Source organism: Odocoileus virginianus, chromosome 5 (genome assembly GCF_023699985.2).
Source record: "Odocoileus virginianus isolate 20LAN1187 ecotype Illinois chromosome 5, Ovbor_1.2, whole genome shotgun sequence".
Classification (NCBI taxonomy): domain Eukaryota; kingdom Metazoa; phylum Chordata; class Mammalia; order Artiodactyla; family Cervidae; genus Odocoileus; species Odocoileus virginianus.
This window is the reverse complement of record NC_069678.1, coordinates 58,667,928-58,688,064: the sequence shown is the minus strand read 5'-3', so window position 1 is coordinate 58,688,064 and position 20,137 is coordinate 58,667,928. Positions and strand designations below refer to the sequence as shown.

Here is a 20,137-nt window from a genome sequence, read left to right as displayed (position 1 = left end):
GCAGCAATTTTTTTTTTAAAGACACTAAATTCTTCTATCTTCCCCTAGCCCTTACATTTAAAGAACACATAATCTTGTCTGTTAGGTCAGGCCTGGGCTTTCCCTTGTGGTCATAATATGAATAACCAGTAAGGCAGGAAAGATAGATTCAATGGACAATTACCTTAGGGAACAACCTAAACCAGAACAATTAAAAAACCAGAACCTCCTCTTCCTTCAAAGAATTACTACTACCTCGCCTACTAACACCATGAGCACTCACTTACTAAAGCAAAAGAAGAACTGGAACCTTTTTTAGCATCAGTGTGTAGATAGTACGAAGCTGTTGAGGAAAGTGGTTTTTTCCATTGTAGAGTCCCTGGCACTTTTTAAAGTAAAATTCTGCTTTGTATAACAAAGGATTTTCTTTCTCCATCTTTCTTTTGCTTTCAGAAGTATCATTCAGAAAATAATTTTACTTCTTATTTTCTTAGGTCACCCAAAATAAAGGTATGATTTTCCATAAAATAACCTCACATTAGCTATGTGATGACTGACTGGCATTTAAATACTGACAATACCCCAAATTAGAAGAGGAGGTAAAAAAGCACAAAATGTCTTATATATAGTGGGGCACCATCAAGGAATCTGCTGCTTGTGGTGGCTTTGCTGCTCACATTTTTCATTGATGTCACCAGGCTTTTATTTTAGTAACCAGGATATACTTGTTATGGATGCAAAGAGAATCTCCTCATTTATATTCTAAACTCAGAGCAGGAAATGAGACACGTGGGTGATCTGCAGCTGTGGCACTATAAACAGGACCAGCCTACCTCCTAGTCTAGATTCTAGACTGCACTACATTTCCTGAACTTGAACTTGGGAGATTGAAAAAAAGAAAATACACCGTTTTAGAATGACCAGCGCATTCTGTCCAAGAATCTTAGAGGCCTCTGTTTGATAGAAGCCTCATGGACCTGTATATTTAGTCTACACAGTTGATACACAACCAGGAGATCCTGCTCTCTCTCCAGACAGCTGTGCTGCAGTGGGCAAGTATTATAAGGTTTCCTCATCTCGTAAATTAGTCCTTTAACATTTGGGGACCCATTTGAAAATCTGACAAAAGCCTCAAAACCTCTTATTCCCAAAATGCACATAAGTAAATAGGACTAAAATTTCACACAGTATCAGGGGCTCATGTGGTCCTTAAAGTCTACCCATAGAGTCCTGTTTATATTATTAGACCAATAGCATTCTAACATTTCTTCCAGTGCTCAAAGTCTGCAATCACACAGTGGATGTTTAGTAACAATTACTACAAATTATTCAACACCATGGATGAGTGTTTTGCTAAGACTAGAGACCAATCCAACACAATCTACATTCTAATGCTAAATTGACCAATAAGTCAATGGATGACTAGAAGAAAGTGGGAGGGATCTCATATAACAAACTATATGTGTGCTCAGTTGTGTCAGACTCTTTGCAACCCCATGGACCATAGACCACCAGGCTCCTCTGTTCATGAGATTATCCAGGCAAGAATACTGGAGTGGGTTGCCATTTCCTCTTTCAGTGGGTCTTCCCAACCCAGGGACTGAACCTGTGTCTCCTATGTCTCCAGCATCAGCAGATGGATTCTTTACCACTGAGCTACCTGGGAAGCCATAGAAAACATTAAACATTAAAATAAATAAATAAATAAAGTCTTGGGAAGGTGTTGAAAGAGTCCAACTCTGTTTCTTGATTGGATTTTTTCATTTGGAAATACATACCACAAAACCATTGAGCCAGAAAGTACAGAGATCCAGACAGCTTTATAGGGATGCTGTCCAAGTCATGGGCTTACACATATCACACCCAAATAAAGCCAAAGGTTCTTACCCTCTTGCCAATATAAACATGTTCACAATGGTTAATTTCAAAGTTGTGCCTGAAGATTCCCTCAAAGGGAAAGATAATCCATGAATGAGAGTAAACAAACATGATGTCTTTAATATTCACTATCCTGGGTTATAATCAACAAAATATGGTCCTCTCCTGTGATTTTAGTTTCTTTCTATTTTAAGTCAGTAGGTAAGACGGAGTTATACTTGTAAATTCTAGGTTCTAGCCTTGGTTTGAAGGGGAAACACAACTCCATAAGAAAGAGGACTGGCATGTAAATTCATCTTGAATATTGACAACCTCTCTACCTTTACTCACCACCTCAAACCCCACTCCATTTAAGGCTGCTACATCTTTCTGGTGTGTTCTGAGCTTTCTCAGCTTATCTTCTTTTGAGGGGGTGGGGAGAGAGAAGAGGAAAAATTTGAAGTTTTTATTTCTTCCCCCACTGACGCTGGGGTAGGTAAAGAAATTTACAAAGGAACTTTAAAACTCTTGGTGTCACTCAAATTGAAGTTGCTCAGTCATGTCCGACTCTTTGCGGCCCTGTGAACTTTAGCCTACCAGGCTCCTCTGTCCATGGGATTCTCCAGGCAAGAATACTGGAGTGGGTTGCCATTTCCTTCTCCAGGGGATCTTCCCGACCCAGGGATCGAACACCGGTCTTCCGCATTGAAGGCAGACGCTTTACCCTCTGAGCCACCAGGGAAGCTGTTTTTCTTGGTGTCACTCAATTCAGTTCAGTTCAGTTGTTCAGTTGTGTCTGACTCTTTGCGACCCCATGAATTGCAGCAGGCCAGGCCTCCCTGTCCATCACAAATTCCCGGAGTTTACTCAAACTCATGCCCATTGAGTCAGTGATGCCATCTAGCCATCTCATCCTCTGTCGTCCCCTTCTCCTCCTGCCCCCAATCCCTCCCAGCATCAGGGTCTTTTCCAATGAGTCAACTCTTCACATGAGGTGTCACTAGCCTGTAATAAAAACTATCCACTCAGAAATGTTTCTTTATGAGACTGTAACATAGCCATAAACCAAAGAAGTCTCTTTTAGGGAAGGTGGGGGAATGGGAGTGGGAGGGTAGAATTAGATTTCTTCTCAGTGGCTTGCCTCAACATAGTTTGTTAAAGAGGATTAGCTGATGAAGCATGGAATTCCTGTTGTGTGGATACCATATTACCAACGGTCTGCTCCATCACAGCAGTTACAGTTTTATGGTGTAGAGAATCTTCTGCTCTGTTAAGCTCTCTTTGTGGACTCTTCCCAAGAGGCATCCGAAAATACAGAATTAAGAACCACAGCTCTTGCTGATGGTCAACAATAAGATCACAAAAGGATTCCGTCTTTTCCCTTCTATAAATTCTCCCCTAATCATTTTAGATAAAGTGACAGTTCACTTTTTACAGTCAGTAAAGTGTTCCTTTATCCTAAGTATCTTCATCTGGTGTCTACCTAACATTCTATAATAGCTACACAAATGGAAGAGCACAATCATTTCATAAAAAGTTAGGCAATTTTCTCCCAGGACACTCAGACAGACATTTAACTTGAAAAATGACTGGATAATTATGTTCTATATTTTTACTAGAAATATTTCAGAGAAATATTTTCAGTTTGAGAAAAGAAAAATCACTTGTTAGAGAAATAATTTTATCATTTCATGTAGTCATTTGCAAAAGTGAAACAAGACTTAATGCTCAGTTGTAGAGTACAGCATAGAGCTCAAGGCAAAACATAATGACTTCATTACCTAAGAACAGAATAAACACCCTGGCTTTCACCATTCCACACCATTTACCAATACTTCTTCAGTCTAAGAGTTCTTTAGACATCTGAAAATCCTAGATTTACTGCTAAAGACAGATCAATCCATCCTGATGCTTTCTGCCAATGTACTTCAGTGCTTCTATTTCAATAGAAAATTTGAAAGCTGGGTAGACACATGTTGAAAAAATAAATAAATAAAACACCTTTTTCTTTGGTCTCAGCACCCAAGTTCCTCAAAAGAAGCCCTACAGAGTCTCTGAGGTTATGCTAAGTATATGACTTGCAGTTGTAATCAGTAGAGTGATTTTACGTTACAAGTGGGTACCATTTCGGCCATCCCAAATCTGTATTTTAAAAATATCTATGTAAATTGAGTGATTGATAAAACACTATAAAAAGAAAGGTATATATCCACTCTAGATGATATTTTCAAATAAGATAATTTGTTGTTACAGTTTATGTTACAAGTGGGTACCATTTCGGCCATCCCAAACCTATATTTTAAAAATATCTATGTAAATTGAATGATTGATAAAACACTATAAAAAGAAAGGTATATATCCACTCTAGATGATATTTTCAAATAAGATAATTTGTTGTTACAGAACAATCTAAGTCATCACATAGATAAACATTCATTTTTTCCAACGATTAACCATCCATATACCAGGTGTTTAGGCTGACTTTTTTCTGATATCTTTTAGTCTACTCATACTCCCTCCATTTGCTAACTCTCCAGAGCAAAAACTGAAGTCCTCTGTCCCTTTCAGCTCTAAAGAAGCACCAATGTTTGTGCCCTGACAAACACATTAATCCCATGCCTCTGAAATGTTTAGGTAAAAGTCAACCACTGACCCAAACACAGATTTCAACAGACAGGTCTGCTCAGAATTCGTGGTCATCCCTCATTATCCACGGGAGATTGGTTCCAGGACCACCCCCACCCCCAAATCCCCACCCAGTGGATACTAAAAGCTATGGATGCTCAAGTCGCCTATACAAAACAGTTCAGTAGGCCCTCAGTATCCACAGATGAGACACAGAGAGCCACCTTGAGTTGGCATTTACTGAACAGTCCAATCTCCCAGGTGGCGTCAGTAGAAAAGAATCTGCCTGCTAATACAGGAGACACAGGAGACATGGGTTCGATCCCTGGATCAGCAAGATCCCCTGGAGAAGAAAATGCCAACCCACTCCAGTATTCTCTCCTGGGAAATTGCATGGACAGTGGAGTCTGGCAGGCTACAGTGAGTGGGATCACAAACAGCCGGACATGACTAAGCAACTAAACAACAACAACCAGTTTTCAAGTATCTAGAAGTCTCTAGATTCTCTTTGACTGGCTTTCCCTTCCCAGTTCTTGCAGACTATTGTTTTAAAAATGGAAGTTGCTCAGTCATGTCTTTGTGACCCAATGGACCATACAGTCTATGGAATTCTCCAGGCCAGAATACTGGAGTGGGCAGCCTTTCCCTTCTCCAGGGGATTTTCCCAACCCAGGTCTCCTGCATTGCAGGCAGATTCTTTACCATCTGAGCTACAAGCAAAGCCCAAGAACACTGGAGTGGGTAGCCTATCCCTTCTCTAGCAGATCTTCCCAACCCAGGAATTGAACCAGGGTCTTCTGCATTGCAGGAGGTTTCTTTACCAACTGAGCTATCAGGAAAGCCCTTTTAAAACTATTACCATTTACAAGTTGAACTGGTTACTACTTTTCATACTTAGCAATGAATGACAATAGTAGGTTATTAAAATGTTTATTTTTAAAAAATCAATGTAGGTGGACTTCCTTGGGGACCCAGTGGTTAAGACCACGTGCTTCCAAACGCAGGGGTGCAGGGGATGCAAATTCAATCCCTGGTCGGAGAATTAAGATCCCAAATGCAGCACTTTACAGCACAGCAAAAAATATTTTTTAAAAAATGAAAGTAGGAATTTTGTTTAAAATTGCTCTTTCAAGTATAGATTACTTATTTTGCATAACAAACATGGAATATCTTTCTCAAATAAAATATACACATTCTCTAAACACTTTTATTACTATAAATTATTCTATAATATCATTATTTCCCCCTCCAAAGACATAGGGATTCCCTGATAGCCCAGTTGGTAAAGAACCCGCCTGCAATGCGGGAGACCCCAGTTCAATCCCTGGGCTGGGAAAATCCCTTGGAGAAGGGAAAGGCTACCCACTCCAGTATTCTCTTGCCTGGAGAATTTCATGGACTGTAAAGTCCATGGGGTCGCAGAGAGTCAGACGTGACTGAACGATTTGCACGTTCACTTTCACTTTCAAGACATGAGTCTGATGAAATCTTGGAATTGATGAAACAATGACCAGTTTTTAAAGTGAATATCAATGCTTATTCAGTTTCTGAGGGATAGTCAAGATCTCAAATCCTAGCCAAAACCTGTATCATCTTAAACTGAAAGTTTAAAAGGAATAAACAATTTAGCTTCAAATGACTGTGTCATGTAAAATATACAGTACTTTGATTATTCTGTCTGCTCAAAGACCCTTAAAAGATACATGAAAACTCCACATGTGTATGTAAAATCCTAACTTTAATTTCATAGTCCAAGTGTGAAATCTCTTATTATTTGAAATCTGAAACTCATTTCATAGACTGCCTAGGAAAGCTTAAAGAAAAAACAGGATTGGTCCTGACTCTTCCTTCCATTTGAAGTAATATTGCTAGCACTGCATCTTTAATAAACAGAAAGTCATCCACATATAATAGGATCTTATTAACCACATTCCAAATCTTTTTTCTTCTGCCCCACATACTGCTATCAGAAAGGCATTCAAACAATGATAAAATGTAAAAGGTAGACAGGAGGTTGCACATACTCTTTAATATAAGGATCGGGGGGACACCTAGACCTACTATGTCCTATAAATATTATTATATGTATATGTCTATACAACTCAGCAAAGGCACACCATCCCTCTTTAACTGATGCCCTTTTTAGTGTCCATTAGCAACGGTAAAGAAAATGCACTTAAGGAAAGAATATTCTCATGAACCCAACAGATAACATTTTTAAATTAAAGTCAACAGGCCCCATCAGAGCTACTGCTCAAAATAAGCATTTTTTGATCAATTTGGTTTTCTTGATGGTTCCAGTTTATTTTATTTATTGAAGCAACTGTTAGTTGTCCATCTTATTAGAATTTTAGTGTGTCCCTATTAAGTACAGATATTCATGTTACAAGACATTTAAAGGATGTTGTTTAAGAATCTTTAATCCACTCTTTTTCTAGATGAAGATAAAATGTCTTTTGGAACCTGAAGATGTACTTGGGGGAAAAAAAACCATACAATGCATTCACATTTCATTTACACATAGCAGTGTTTTAGTTAAAGCGTCATCAACATAGGTATTTTTGATGTTTAGGTTTAATATATGATGGGAAGCAATTCCTCTGTGAAGTTATTCAGATATGTAGTAGGTTCTGATGACCAATTAGGATGGAGGGTGGAATTTCCCACACATCCAATAATTTTGACACCACTATCTACCCAGAGATAACATCAGATTCCACAGGTAAAGGGCTCAGCCTCACAAAACTGTCCCTCTCTTTAGATGCCAGTCGCAAGCTTGGTTGAGGCTTCAACCTTCTGATAAGACTGTAGACCAGACCAACGGCTTGAGTCCAACCTCAGAAGAGTCAGCCAGAGACTCCCAAGTTAAGACTGCCCAGATTCCTAGCCCAGAGAAACAGGGAGATGATACATGTTTATTGATTTATGCTGCTAAATTTTAGGACAATTTGTTACCCAGCACTAATACAGCCAATACAGAGCAATTATTTAATTTCTATTACAGAGTAAATCATTTCCTTTACCCTTGGAGTTAGGAGTCTGTCTCGGAATATTATATGGAAATACACAACAGGCAACCAGCCCAGAAAACAGAGTACTGTGTCCTTGACCTTCACACCAGAACATAAATCAGTTAATCTACCCATGTCAGCTTCCCATGGCTCCTCTAATGATGCTAATTCTCCTTTTCTTGAATACATTCTGGGAACTAGGAATACAAAAACCCAAACCTCAAGGTATACACATTAGTTTTAGTCTCCGTTTTTAACCTCATAGCAAATTTCCCTTCCTGAAGCTCAAACATTATACTGTATACTCCTCTCATTATAGCACTTAGCTTTCTTAATCGTATGTTTAAGTGTCTGTTTCTCAACCATTTCTCCCCTAGTGTTTTTTTCAATCTTGTATCTTCTGTATCTAGTACTTAACACATGGTTGAGACTTAGTAAGATTGAATGAATAAACCCATTACACAAGCGATGAATGAGCAAGCAAGCCAACAGGCAAGAGAATCGGGACATAGGAAGTACCACTTGAATGTGTCAGGTTGTTATTAATATGAAGGTCCAGGTACACTTCAACCACTCCTTCTAGCTACAATGCTGTTCCAGGGACTTCCCTGGTGGTTCAGTGGCTAGGACTCTGCACTCCCAATGCAGTGGGCCAGGTTTGATCCCTGATCAGGGAACTAAATCCTGCATGCCGCAAATAAAGATCCTGCATGCTGCAACAAAGATTGAAGACCCCACATCCCACAACTAAGACACAGCATAGCCAAAAAAAAAAAAAAAAAAAAATCCAAAGTAAATAAATAAAAAATTTAAAAGAAAATGATCTTCCACTTGCACCCACCCCCATCTCCAATTCCTTGTCAGAATTTTCACTCTTTAATACTCACCTTAAAGATCTGTCTGCTCACCTCTACACACACACACATGTGCACAGATGTGTGTATGTGTGTGTGCCAAGGCAGACTTCCCTTTCTCTGCTCTAAAGCCTTCTCTTCATACGCCCACAGCTCCTGGGTATACCTTGGACACTGTACTGTAATGATTGATTATTCGCCTGGCATCTCCACTGTAAGCCCATTGAAGGATAGTGTCTTTATATGTATCTACATGTCCAGCCATCAGTTCAGTGTGTGGTAGCAGTGGGTACTCAAAAACAGTCTGAATTAATGAGTAAGAGATTGAATGAATCAGGGGTAGAATTGCATTTTGAAAAATGATCTCAGCATAATCTGTTCCAGATAAAATGTCAATCAGGCATACATACTGTTCTAACTCCTAAGTGGAGTAAAATGAAAACAATTATGTATCACAATAATTTCTGATACAAGAAAATTAGAATTTAAAAAAGTGCTCTAATCCATGGACAGATTCCCTATATTATCTCCAGATGTCACAAGTGAATCTGCCTCTCAAAAATCACCAATCTCCCCCTCACAAAATGCTGATATGCCTCATGCCCTCAGAGTCTTGAATCACAACTGAGCAAACTAGAAAAATAACCTGATTTTATGAGAAAATGGGAACTCCTGGGTTGGTGTTCCCATTTTGACAGGTATATTTTTCTTGGGCAATGGCTTAATTCAAAGCCTCACCAGAAAAGACATTTGGAAACATGGGACCTTTCAGAAATTCTCCAATCATTCCATTGGCAGCTCCCTTGTGGCACTAAGGCATGGAACTTGCCTAGAGCAGGGCTCCTAGGCTGCCTGGCTTTGAATTCCAGCTCTTCCACTCTCTGGCCTTCTGACTTTCGGCAACCTCACTGATGCCTGAGTTTTCTCTCTGGAAAGTGAAATAAGACCTACCTTTAGGAACTGGTAGGAAGACAAAATGGGTTAATTCAGGGAGAGTACTGAGAAACGCATCCAGTAAGTAGAAAGCAGTCAATAATTGTCACCAGTAACACTATTATTTCACTCCTATTATAACTGGCTCTGAAAAGCCTGAAGAGAGAAATTCCCCAAGACAGGAGGGGGTAAGGAGGGTGCACTTACTGATTTGGTTGTTCAGCTTGAATGCGATGTCCAGCTGCAGGATAAAGAGCATGAACTGGAACCAAGGACTCATCTCCATGGAAGGGAGGGGGATGTGGACAGAAAACACAATGTCATTGGCTTCAATTTCCCTTGGAATTGCTTCCTCGATGTCTCGGATCTTGTCACATTGGTTGGGTCCCCAAGGCATTAACCATTTTGCCTTGTGATGGTTTTTACGAACATCCACGCATTTCACTGACATGTAGGATACTGCCGTTGTGGGTCCTGGAGCTGAAAAGAGAATGTTTTTCTGTTTTAGAAGAATCATCCATGCAAGTACCTAATTCTGGCTAACATTCTTTCCACAACTGTCCTCTCCATTTTTCACACTGCCTTCCATAACTTAGGATCATTAATATCAAGTGTTAGTTGCTCAGTTGTATCCAGCTCTTTGCGACTCCCATGGACTATAGCCCACCAGGCTCCTCTCTCCATGAAATTCTCCAGGCAAGATTCCCTTTCTCCAGAGGATCTTCCCAATCCAGGAATAGAGCCTGGCCTCTAGGTCGCAGGTATATTGTTTACTATCTGAGCCACCAGGAAAGTCTATTAATACCAAGTGAGTAAAAGTTAGTCATGTCCAACTCTTTGCGACCCTATAGACTATACACTCCATGGAATTCTCTAGGCCAGAATACTGGAGTGGGTCGCCTATCCCTTCTCCAGGGGATCTTCCCGACCCAGGAATCAAATCAGGGTCTTACTGCATTGCAGGCGGATTCTTTACCAACTGAGCTACCTATTAAGGAAGCCCTATTAAAACCAAGAGATCTCCCAAATCCAGTGAGGATCCTTCAGTGATCTCTAGAGGTGTCATAATACCCAAGAGCCTTCTCATTGTATTCTTTCAGTTATCTCCTCACACCAAACAAATGTCACAAGAATCAACTATGCTTCACTTTCACCTGCGTGAAGGCTTGGAGGGCACTGGGGCTTCACAGAACACAGTGTCTGAAGTCAGGAAACCTGGGGTCTGAGGCATGGTCAAATGACTTATTCTCTGGTAATTTGGAATAAATTGGTTAAACAAAGTATATCGCTTCAGGATCCTCATCTGAGAAACAAGATGGTTGGCTTCTAAAATTCAATCAAGATGGTTGGTTTCTGAGGCTTTTCTACACTCTGAAATTCTACAACACCGCTTTTGATTGAGAGAAAGAATTATTTTGACTTTGGGATCCCAATGAAGGTACCTATCAGAGAGTGGGAACCCAAACACCGACTGGACACTTGAGGGATATACTAAAATATGATCCCTGCATTTTGAGAGGGATCATTTGATAGAACATTAATAACACAATTTTGTAATTATAAAGTGGCCATATCGCTATAAAAGAAAATTTTCAAAATACAGAAATGTTGAAGTTCAAAACAACATTTACCCAAAATCCCACTTGAGAGAAGGAACCACTACTGTAAAAATATCAAAATATTATGTTTTTTCTATCAGTGTATACCAAGATAAAAATTCATAGAGGAATTAATTTGTATAACTTTAAAATACATACTAATATTAACATATGTTTTTGTAAAATAGGGTCATACCATAGTTTTGTAGCGTTCTCTTTTCTATTCACTTAGCAAAGCAAAGTAGCACAGTGGTAAATAACACAACCTGTGGAGCCAACCTGCCTGGCTCTGTCATTTCTGGTTGTATCACCATTAATTCAAGCTAGCAAAGTTAGGGGTGAATTTCTAAACCTGTGTGTGTATTACTTTTACTATCTCTTAAATGGCAATCCTAGTAGTAACTATCTGAGTCACTTTATACATTAAACAAGTTGACATATGAAAAGCATTCAGAACAGTGCTTGAAAGTACATGAAAAAATACAAAATTTTAGCTGTTATATGTAAGTATTTTCCATATAATTAAAAATTTTCATCTAGTGGTTGCAAAATAATCATGTGATATCTGAAAAGGTTGTCTATAAATACGAATAATTCTTTACCTAATATATTTTGTTAGTAATTTACCTCAGTTCTTCCATCTGCTGCCTTAATTTGTTTATGGCATATTTTAATACTACAGAGAAGTTCCAGATCTCATATATAATCTCTCCTTTATATTTTTTCCACTCTTCTGTATATAGAGAGATTTTCTAATTTCCAGATTCAGTAGTCACCTTTTTACTTTCTATTATTTTTAACAATTTCATTTTTTAAAAACTCTTAAATAGTTGATCCACTTGAAATTTGGTTTGCTCCAAGGGATGAAGTAAAAATCTAATTTTTCTAAATCTTTAAATTATTCCTTACTGAACAAATGCTTCTCTTTTGTTGATTTATGACAGCACCTTTGTCTTATGTTTACCAATAGATTTTTTTCTGGACAACCTACTCTATTCCATGTACTGTACTTTTTTCTTTTTTTCCATGTATTGAACTTTAAATTCATGGCCCAACCAACTGATTTTAAATCATGTAAATGAATGGTTTATATCAATATCTGATAGAGTAAAACCCCTCCCCTACTCCATTTAATATTTGTATTTTTTGTTGGATTTGACTGAAATTACAATAACTCTATAAATTAGTGTGGACAAAGTCAGCCTCCTTTCCCAACACTTAGTTTTTTCACCCAAGAACAGAGATTATGTCTCTATTAAATGTAGTCCATTTTGACATCTCTGAAAATTTTCATTGTTTGCTTCATGTAGATCCTTCTATTACAATATATTTTTAAATCTATTTATAAAGCCTTTCTCTGAAAGTAGTGAAAGGAAAACATAAATTATGGTTTATGTTCATGGTTTAAATATCTTTAATTTGGTACATATGATACTTGACGTACTGTGCTTTCAGATACTTAATGAACAGAAATCATCTCTTATTTGGAAGAGATCAAATAGCAACTAGAGGAATATGTAAAGTAAGAGAAAAAAATCATTTATGACTCAAGAGTATGTATTATTTATTATTAATACTTTGCCCTACTTCTAATACTCAAATACACATTTTTCTATCCCTAAATATCCATCCTAATGGTAAATTTTGAGTAGTAAAATGTTATATTCCCAGGAAGTTGGGATAATACCTACTAAAACTTATCAGAAAACATAGCACTGCTGAACTCTAGCTGTAAGCCCTGCAGTGCAGTATACTGAATACTGCAACACAGAGCCGTCACTAATTCAAACCAGAGAAGTTTTTCTTTAAAACTCAAAATGTATCATGAAGACATTTTATACCTAATCCATCTGAAATCAGACATCTTACTTATTATTAGAAATATGAATCGATCAAACTTTGGTCATCCTGACTCAGCTAAATAGTCCACCAACATTACAAAGATCAAGTGGCACATTTAACTAAACTCCTTTTAATGTGGTTAGAGGTATAAACAGGGAGACGAAAGTCATGAATTCTATTTTTGGCTAACACACTCAAACTGACTATTTGCTGCAGAAAATAGTTACTACATTTTAAAACTTCTATTCTTCCAAAATGAACCTTTTTTCATTTCTTTTTTTTTTTTTAATCCTTTTGAAAAACAAGTCACTCTCTTCTTAGACCAAAATGAAAAATAACTATCTGAGTTTCTAGTTAACCTCCAAAGCCACATTCCAAACTTTAATAACAGAGAAGCTGAACACTTTACGGGCACAAAGGCTGCATTTTTAATGGACGTGGTGAACGCCTGCCTTTGTAGCAGCCTGAATTATTTTCATTCTTTCATTAGTCTAGTGTTTCTCGCAGAGAGAAAAATATCCCAGGAATACTAATATTTTCATAAACATTATAACTTGGAGAAGCCACAAGTGCATCTCAAGCTATATGAGAATCACAAGTATTTTTCTCCACTTGAGTAAATCTAGTCTAAAAAAACCTTCTGCATAACTTTAAAAACCTGAAGATAATTCAACATTTTTCATTTCTAGGAGTGCTCAAAAGGCAAAACACTTGTTTGAGAAAGTAAACAGACATGCTGATAGTTAAACAGAATAATGTTTCCTAAATAATATATTTACAGTTCAAGACAACTTCCTACTCCAGCTAAAAGTGAATTTCCAGGTGTTTCTTAAGTAGAAAGCATATCAATGTAAACCAAAAACAAAGCCTACAGCTACTAGCTGGCTGGCTACTGTAGCAGGTGTTTTCATCAGCTATGGCCAAAACTGACTACTCAGGTCACAAAATAGTGTTTAAAAGTCAAAAGAACTCTGATTTCTGTCTTCAAATTTTTTTTTAGAATTGTGAAAGATTTTATTGTAAGAGAAAAGAATGAGATGGGAGAACCTGAAATTATCTGTAACCTTTGAACAAGCCCCAGTTGACTAACCAACAGTTATACATAAAGAAGGCCTCAGTTAGTCACCAGCGTGGTTTTAGGGATTAATAGTTTGTGTATTTAAGAAGGGGGCTGGATGGATTCAGGTCAACAAACTGAGTCATGTTTGCTCAGGTGAAAGCTAAAAATAACCACTCCTCAGTGTTCCTAGGATAGTAATATAATATCACCCAGCTGCCTTGGCACACATTTTAAATGTCCCCTCTACCCATCCATATAACATTTAGTCGAAAACAAGTGGCCTAAAGCTACTTCCACATCAGTACAATTTAGTAGAGTCTTCAGGCCCAAAATGAATATGCCCAGGCACTGTGGACTGGTTAGTCTACGCGGGTTAATACCACTCTCCCAGGAAGGCACCGAAGCTACTCTTTGAAAATACCTTCACAAGCTACCCTTTGAAAACACCACCCCATTTTAAGACCAGTCCTCTTTACCATGTCAAACATAAGCTGTATTTTCTACTTTTTAAATCTGTATTTTAACACAGTACTTTTGGCCTCCATCTCTTCACTATAATGGAGAACTGTGAAATCTGACACTATACAACCTTTAATTTTAAAGTGATAGGAAATCAGTAAGACTTCTGATTCAAGGCTGTGGAAAACTGAACAAACACAACTTGAAGCCTCTTTGAAAAGTTGGTGACCTTTCAGTGAATATATTACTAAGGGTCATATTGCATTCACCAAATACACCTTGAGTACCTACTATACATGAAGTACTTAAGTGAACCTAATAGACACCAGCCACGTGGAATGTAAAAATAATGGGGAAAACAGACAATACATAAATAATTACAGGAAAAAGTAATTATAGCTGTGGTGATACTATATTTACCCTGACATTACCTGAGAAAGGGCAATAGTTGGATATTTGGAAGCTAGGAGAAATGAATTCACTAGAATGAGGCAAAAATTCCAGTCATCATTACAATGTAACCTTGAATAAAAACTCAAGTGAACAATGACTAAACCTGTACTTCTTTTGGAAGAATATTCATTGACTCCAGTCAGCTTCCTGTTATGGCATCTCAAATGGCTGTCCAGTTTACAAATTGCTATCTGGCCAACCACTACCGCTATCATGCTCAAAGTTGACTCAACATCAAATCATTAGCCCCTACTCCCGCCAAACCCTATAATTAGAGAGTTGGACAGAGATAAAGACTTGGTCGCCTCCTAGAAAAGTTAAAATAAAATTAAAACAACATGCTGACATGACACATGGTCTCCATTTAAGCCAACACAGACTATTTATTTCTTTGCTTTATTACAAATAAAGACAATTCCTTTAGCAATCATCTAGAAGTATTACTATTATGTGGGCACTGTGCTACCTAAAGATAGAGATAAATGACAGTCCCAAAGCCCGAGTTGCTCACACAGTCTAGTGTGGGAGGGTGAGTAGTTGGCAGAGTACATCTTGATTGAAACGTGCCCTTACAGATGTTTGCACAGGATGCATCATTTGTGAAGAGGGCTGGGAGAGCTGCCTGCCTGAGGCCTGGACTTAAACTTCAAAGAGAGCAGGTGTTCATTAGCCATGGAAAAGGGGACGGGAGTGGGGAAGGCACTGAAGAAGAGCACGTGCTGGGTCAGAAGATAGCTAGAAAATCACAGTACCGTCGTCCCTATGTATCCACTAAGAATTGCTTTCACAACCCCCACAGATACTAAATTCTGAGGATGCTCAAGTCCCTTCTATAAAATGACACAGTACAGTCAGTCCTCCTGAGCAGCAGACCAGTCCCTGGCTGGTTGATCTGCAGATACTGAAGGCTAATTGCATAGTCTGTGTTTGAGGATTAAATTTAAAAAGTGATCATTTAATAAGTGAAAATGCTGGACCACACCAACCTTGGTACGGCCCTTGGCTTTTTCCGACCAGTGGTACAGTTCTCTCAAGGGCCTTGGCTTCTGCTCCAAGAGTCTCAGCTTCACTTACACAGCAACATAAAGAAGAGACCCACAAACAACAGAATTTTTATTTGAGGCGGGGGGGGGGAGGGGCAGGCTGGCAGATCTTTCCTTACAAGCTGATATCTTGGAGGTAGCTACAAGGTAGCTAACAGGGTGCCCCAGAAGGAATGGAGAAGGCAATAGGGTCTGCAAAGAGCTTTGCAGTCTCCATTATCAGGAATAGCCATCACTGAACGAGAGGAAGACTCACTGAAACCAAAATGATATTTCAAGATTAATCTGCTTTGGGTTCAAGATGGAGGAATATGGAAAATAGACCAGGTAAACGGATAATTCATGTTTATAAGCACTAATAACCAGAACCCCTCAAAGTAAAAACTAATGATTTTAATTAAAAATAGTCAACCATTTCAGAAATATTTTAGAGAATTTTATTTTTCTAATAGCATCCTAGCTAACAAAAATGAAAAAAACAAAAACCATACACACTGATTTAAAAACACAATCATTTCATGATGTCTGTATGTCAAATCATTATGCTGTACACCTTAAACTTATACAGTGCTGTATGTCAACTACATCTCAATAAAGCTGGACAAAAAAAAATTTTTTTTAATAAAAACATACAGACAACTGCTAACAGATACTTTCTGCTGGCTCAAGAGGGAGGTTGATTTAACTCTTGAAATCTAGTCTTAATTCAAAATCTGCTGTCATGATCTCTGCACCTCTATAAACATGAATAATTGATTTATCAATTTTTTTATAATCCCATTTATTCTCTTTGTCCCCCAAAAGATTTTGGTTTACCAATGAATATTAGACTTTTACTTTTAAAAAGGAGTTGAAGCTGATTTTAAAGGATGGAATTAATGTTTGGGGCATTAAAATTACTTGGTCTATGTCTATATGTTAAAAGTAGAGAGTAGATGCAACAGCTGGATAATTTAAGCCCCCACAACTTTCACCTGAACGAGTGATACAACGCTAAATGGCTCAATATCCATTTCACTTTCTAATATAAAGAAAATTTCCACTGCCTGGGTATGAATGGTATGTATAAGACATTTATGAAAGATTATATATTCAAATTGGTTCTAAGCTTTGCCTATCTGAATATCTATGCTTGCCTAAATGAGAATTTATAAGAAATAAACTAGGCATTTAAGTCCATTGGACAATTCCAGGATTTGCTTAGAATTCTTTGATTCCCTCCCAAGAAAGGGCATGAGGGAAAGAGGTACATAAGTGGCAAAAACCAAGGAGACCAGATGAATATCTTTTATACAACTACAATTTTTATTCAAAGACCCCCCTCCAGAAAAACACTTATTTAACATAGAGGAATCTGGCTAAATTTAGAAATTAGCATTTAAATGTATTAAATAGAGCTCCCTCAGAGACCCTACCTGACTTTCTTAAATTCAGGAACCACCTACATGAATTCTAGTTAAAAAGATACATGTGGCATATACCATAGGGCCAAAGTAGCCATATCATATTATCTGGTCTAGTTGTGAGGTTTCAGACACTAGCAATTCCTTGAGCTGATTCTAGTTACTGTTCCCACTAGGTCAGTTTCTAAAAAAGATTTCTTAGCATCTACCACAACATGTACCTCAGTTTTAGAATGTCTCATAATAATAACCACTTCAAAATTTTCAGCCAAAGAAAGTGTAAATACTTGTGTTAAACTGACTTAGTGCTTTGGAATTAACTGACTCAGTCTGTTAATTCCTTTACTGAAATTGCTCTGAAGTTATAATGGTCAGACACTCTACCTCTGCCACTGACTTTGAAGATAAAATTCTCCTATATTTCAACGAGACCAATTAAATCTTACTAGATTACTAAGTGAAATATTATTTTACAATTCAATTTCAATTATTGGAGAACTGAGAGTGGATGTGCAGGACCAAGATCTGGGGAACTAATTTTCAGAATTACCCTAGCTATGCCCTAGTGCATGTAATGGGGTACACTAAGTGATATGTAATTCATTCTTGCCAGCAGTTTTCAGTAAGTAGTAATTAATTATGCTAACATCTGTTCTAGGAAAGCTAAATTTTTAAACATAGCAGAACAATCCTCTACACTAACCTACCACTATCAACCCACACACCCCCCAAATAGCAGAGTTGAATGCAAAGTGGTTTGTACTGTACACACACAACTCAAGCACATATTTAAAAACAGCTCCCTACAACAGAAACTTATGAATAAATGACATTTCGAGATCAAAGTTTCATAAATTGTAGCAAACACTTGGTGTAATTCATTCTTTCTTTGAAAAAATATTGAAAAGTAGTATATGTTTATATCTTAGTATGAGAGGATTTTAAATGCTTAGCCGGCAACCTCAATTGTTCTGGAGCCAAAGATGTAACAGCTTTGAAGAATAGAAGAATTACTCTACATTTGTCAGAATCCACACAGCAAACACGAAGCACCACTTGGCTTCCATTATTTGCCTGGCTTGGATCCCGTGGAACTGAGGAGTGTTGGAACCAAGAGGAAAAAAAAAAATTAGAGTGCTTTGGGAAACTGAGCCAAATTCTTACATAGTATTTGAAATGCTGTGGTAAACATGAAGTTTCTTTAGGCTCAAGATTAGTGCCAGTTTTTTTTTTTTTTCTTTTTAAAAAAATAATAAAATGCACATAAAGAGCCCTGCCAGAGGTTTAGCACATAAAATCTGCCAACCATTAGACATGCTAATTGGGGGAGCAATCCCAAATTCAGGTTAAAAAACTGACCCTCAACTTTGGTGTCTGGCAACAAAGAGCAATTAAATTAAGAAGCTTGACAAGAATATATCAAATCACCGCTTCTAACCTCTAGCTCTGAAAAATACCTACAATTACTGTTTCTCCATCACTTTAGAAATACTCAGAACACTATAAACTAAACACACATGAAGTGAACAAAAAAGGCCTCCAAAGAAAAACCAAATGGCTCATCTGTTGATCCTATTGCTCATCACTCGGCAAACCAGTCATCTGGGCTGAATTTTTGACTTTGTGCCACTGTGTCAAAATCAGCCACCATTCAGCCAAAAGGCTGTGGAATGCAGCCAAGACCACCTATGGCAAGTGAATTATAGCATCTTATAATTTACTACCTTGGCTATGATCTCATAAACCCAGCATGGAGAGCAAACCACCTCTTGTGTGGGAAATCTCTCAAGAGTCCCTATAGAGGCCCCCAAAGCTGCTTTGGCAGAGTACTGGGGTAGGGAAGACATCAAGTTAGCCAGCTGGCTCTACAAGCCGGTGAGCTTGCCACTGGCACATCTGTGGGGTGACACTCTAGGGTTAGAAAACCTTCAAATTAAATCTAGGAGAAACAGCTGCTTTGTTCTGAAGTATGTATGACACTCTATAATAATGTCACACTTTTATTACCTGTAATTATTATTATCAGACATGTATTTTTATAAATGACAGATATTCTATTTTTATCAATATTATCAATGTTAAAAATAAACATGAACATGAACTAATATATGACTTGCACACTGCATTTTACAAAGTGCTTTCAGACACTTGGATTATTAAACAGGTCAAGTTGTCATTATAATGGTCCCCACTGCATATGCATTAGATTGGTGATTTTCTCCCACCAGTAAGTGGCACAGCTGGGACTGGAACTCTGGTCTTCACTTCACATTTGCTGCTCCTTCTAATACACCACATTGCCTCGATCGCCAGTTTATTTATTAGCCCTCACTACGTGACTTGCAGAGCAAAATGATGGCTAAGGATGACTGAATAGAACCATAAGGAGCTCCACAGACAAGGCACTACCTAGCACCACCGACAGCTTCTCTGGAAAGACTACAGTCAGCAACAGATGGCCTCCACCAAGTTCCATAAAAGGGTGACGGAATAACAGGCTCCCAAAATACACTGAACTCACTTGAAACTAATTTTACTAGAGTTTCGGTTCTAGCCTCAAATTCTGGGCCAGAAGTCTGGGATATTTCACCTAGAGAAGATCCAACTCAAGGAACACATGATGAAGTTGCCGTGGAAGAATCTGTGACAGACCTCGTAGGGCCTGGATAAGGGCCAAGGATACAAATGAGAGGCAGAGGCTGAATTCAGAGCAACTAAAGGAAGAATTCATTGATAATCTGGGTAGACAGACAATGGCACAACTTGACTCAGGAAAGGGCGAGTTCTCCACCACATCCATGGACACGTTCAGGAAATAACTGACTAGATAAGAGCCTGAATAAATACGTTTTTCTCAGTGACAACAAAATAGTAAAGTCACAATGTATTAACACATTCAGGATATTAGGGAATGGAGACCTTAGGGTCCAATAAAGAGGGTCATGGAGTTTACTTATTTATTTTTCTCCATATTCTGATCCATTTAGGAAAGGAACAAAAGTACAGGACATGCTGAACGG

General features: G+C 38.0%; 1 protein-coding gene across 2 annotated transcripts in view; it reads right to left on the bottom strand.

The window, feature by feature from the left end:
* Window positions 1-20,137, bottom strand: part of WLS (Wnt ligand secretion mediator) — a 112,902-nt gene that overhangs the window by 63,527 nt on the left and 29,238 nt on the right. For both annotated transcript variants that reach the window (XM_070467962.1, XM_020896178.2), the window contains exon 2: window positions 9,467-9,739. In XM_070467962.1, the coding sequence (XP_070324063.1) occupies window positions 9,467-9,739 (273 nt within the window). The remainder of the gene's footprint in view (window positions 1-9,466; window positions 9,740-20,137) is intronic.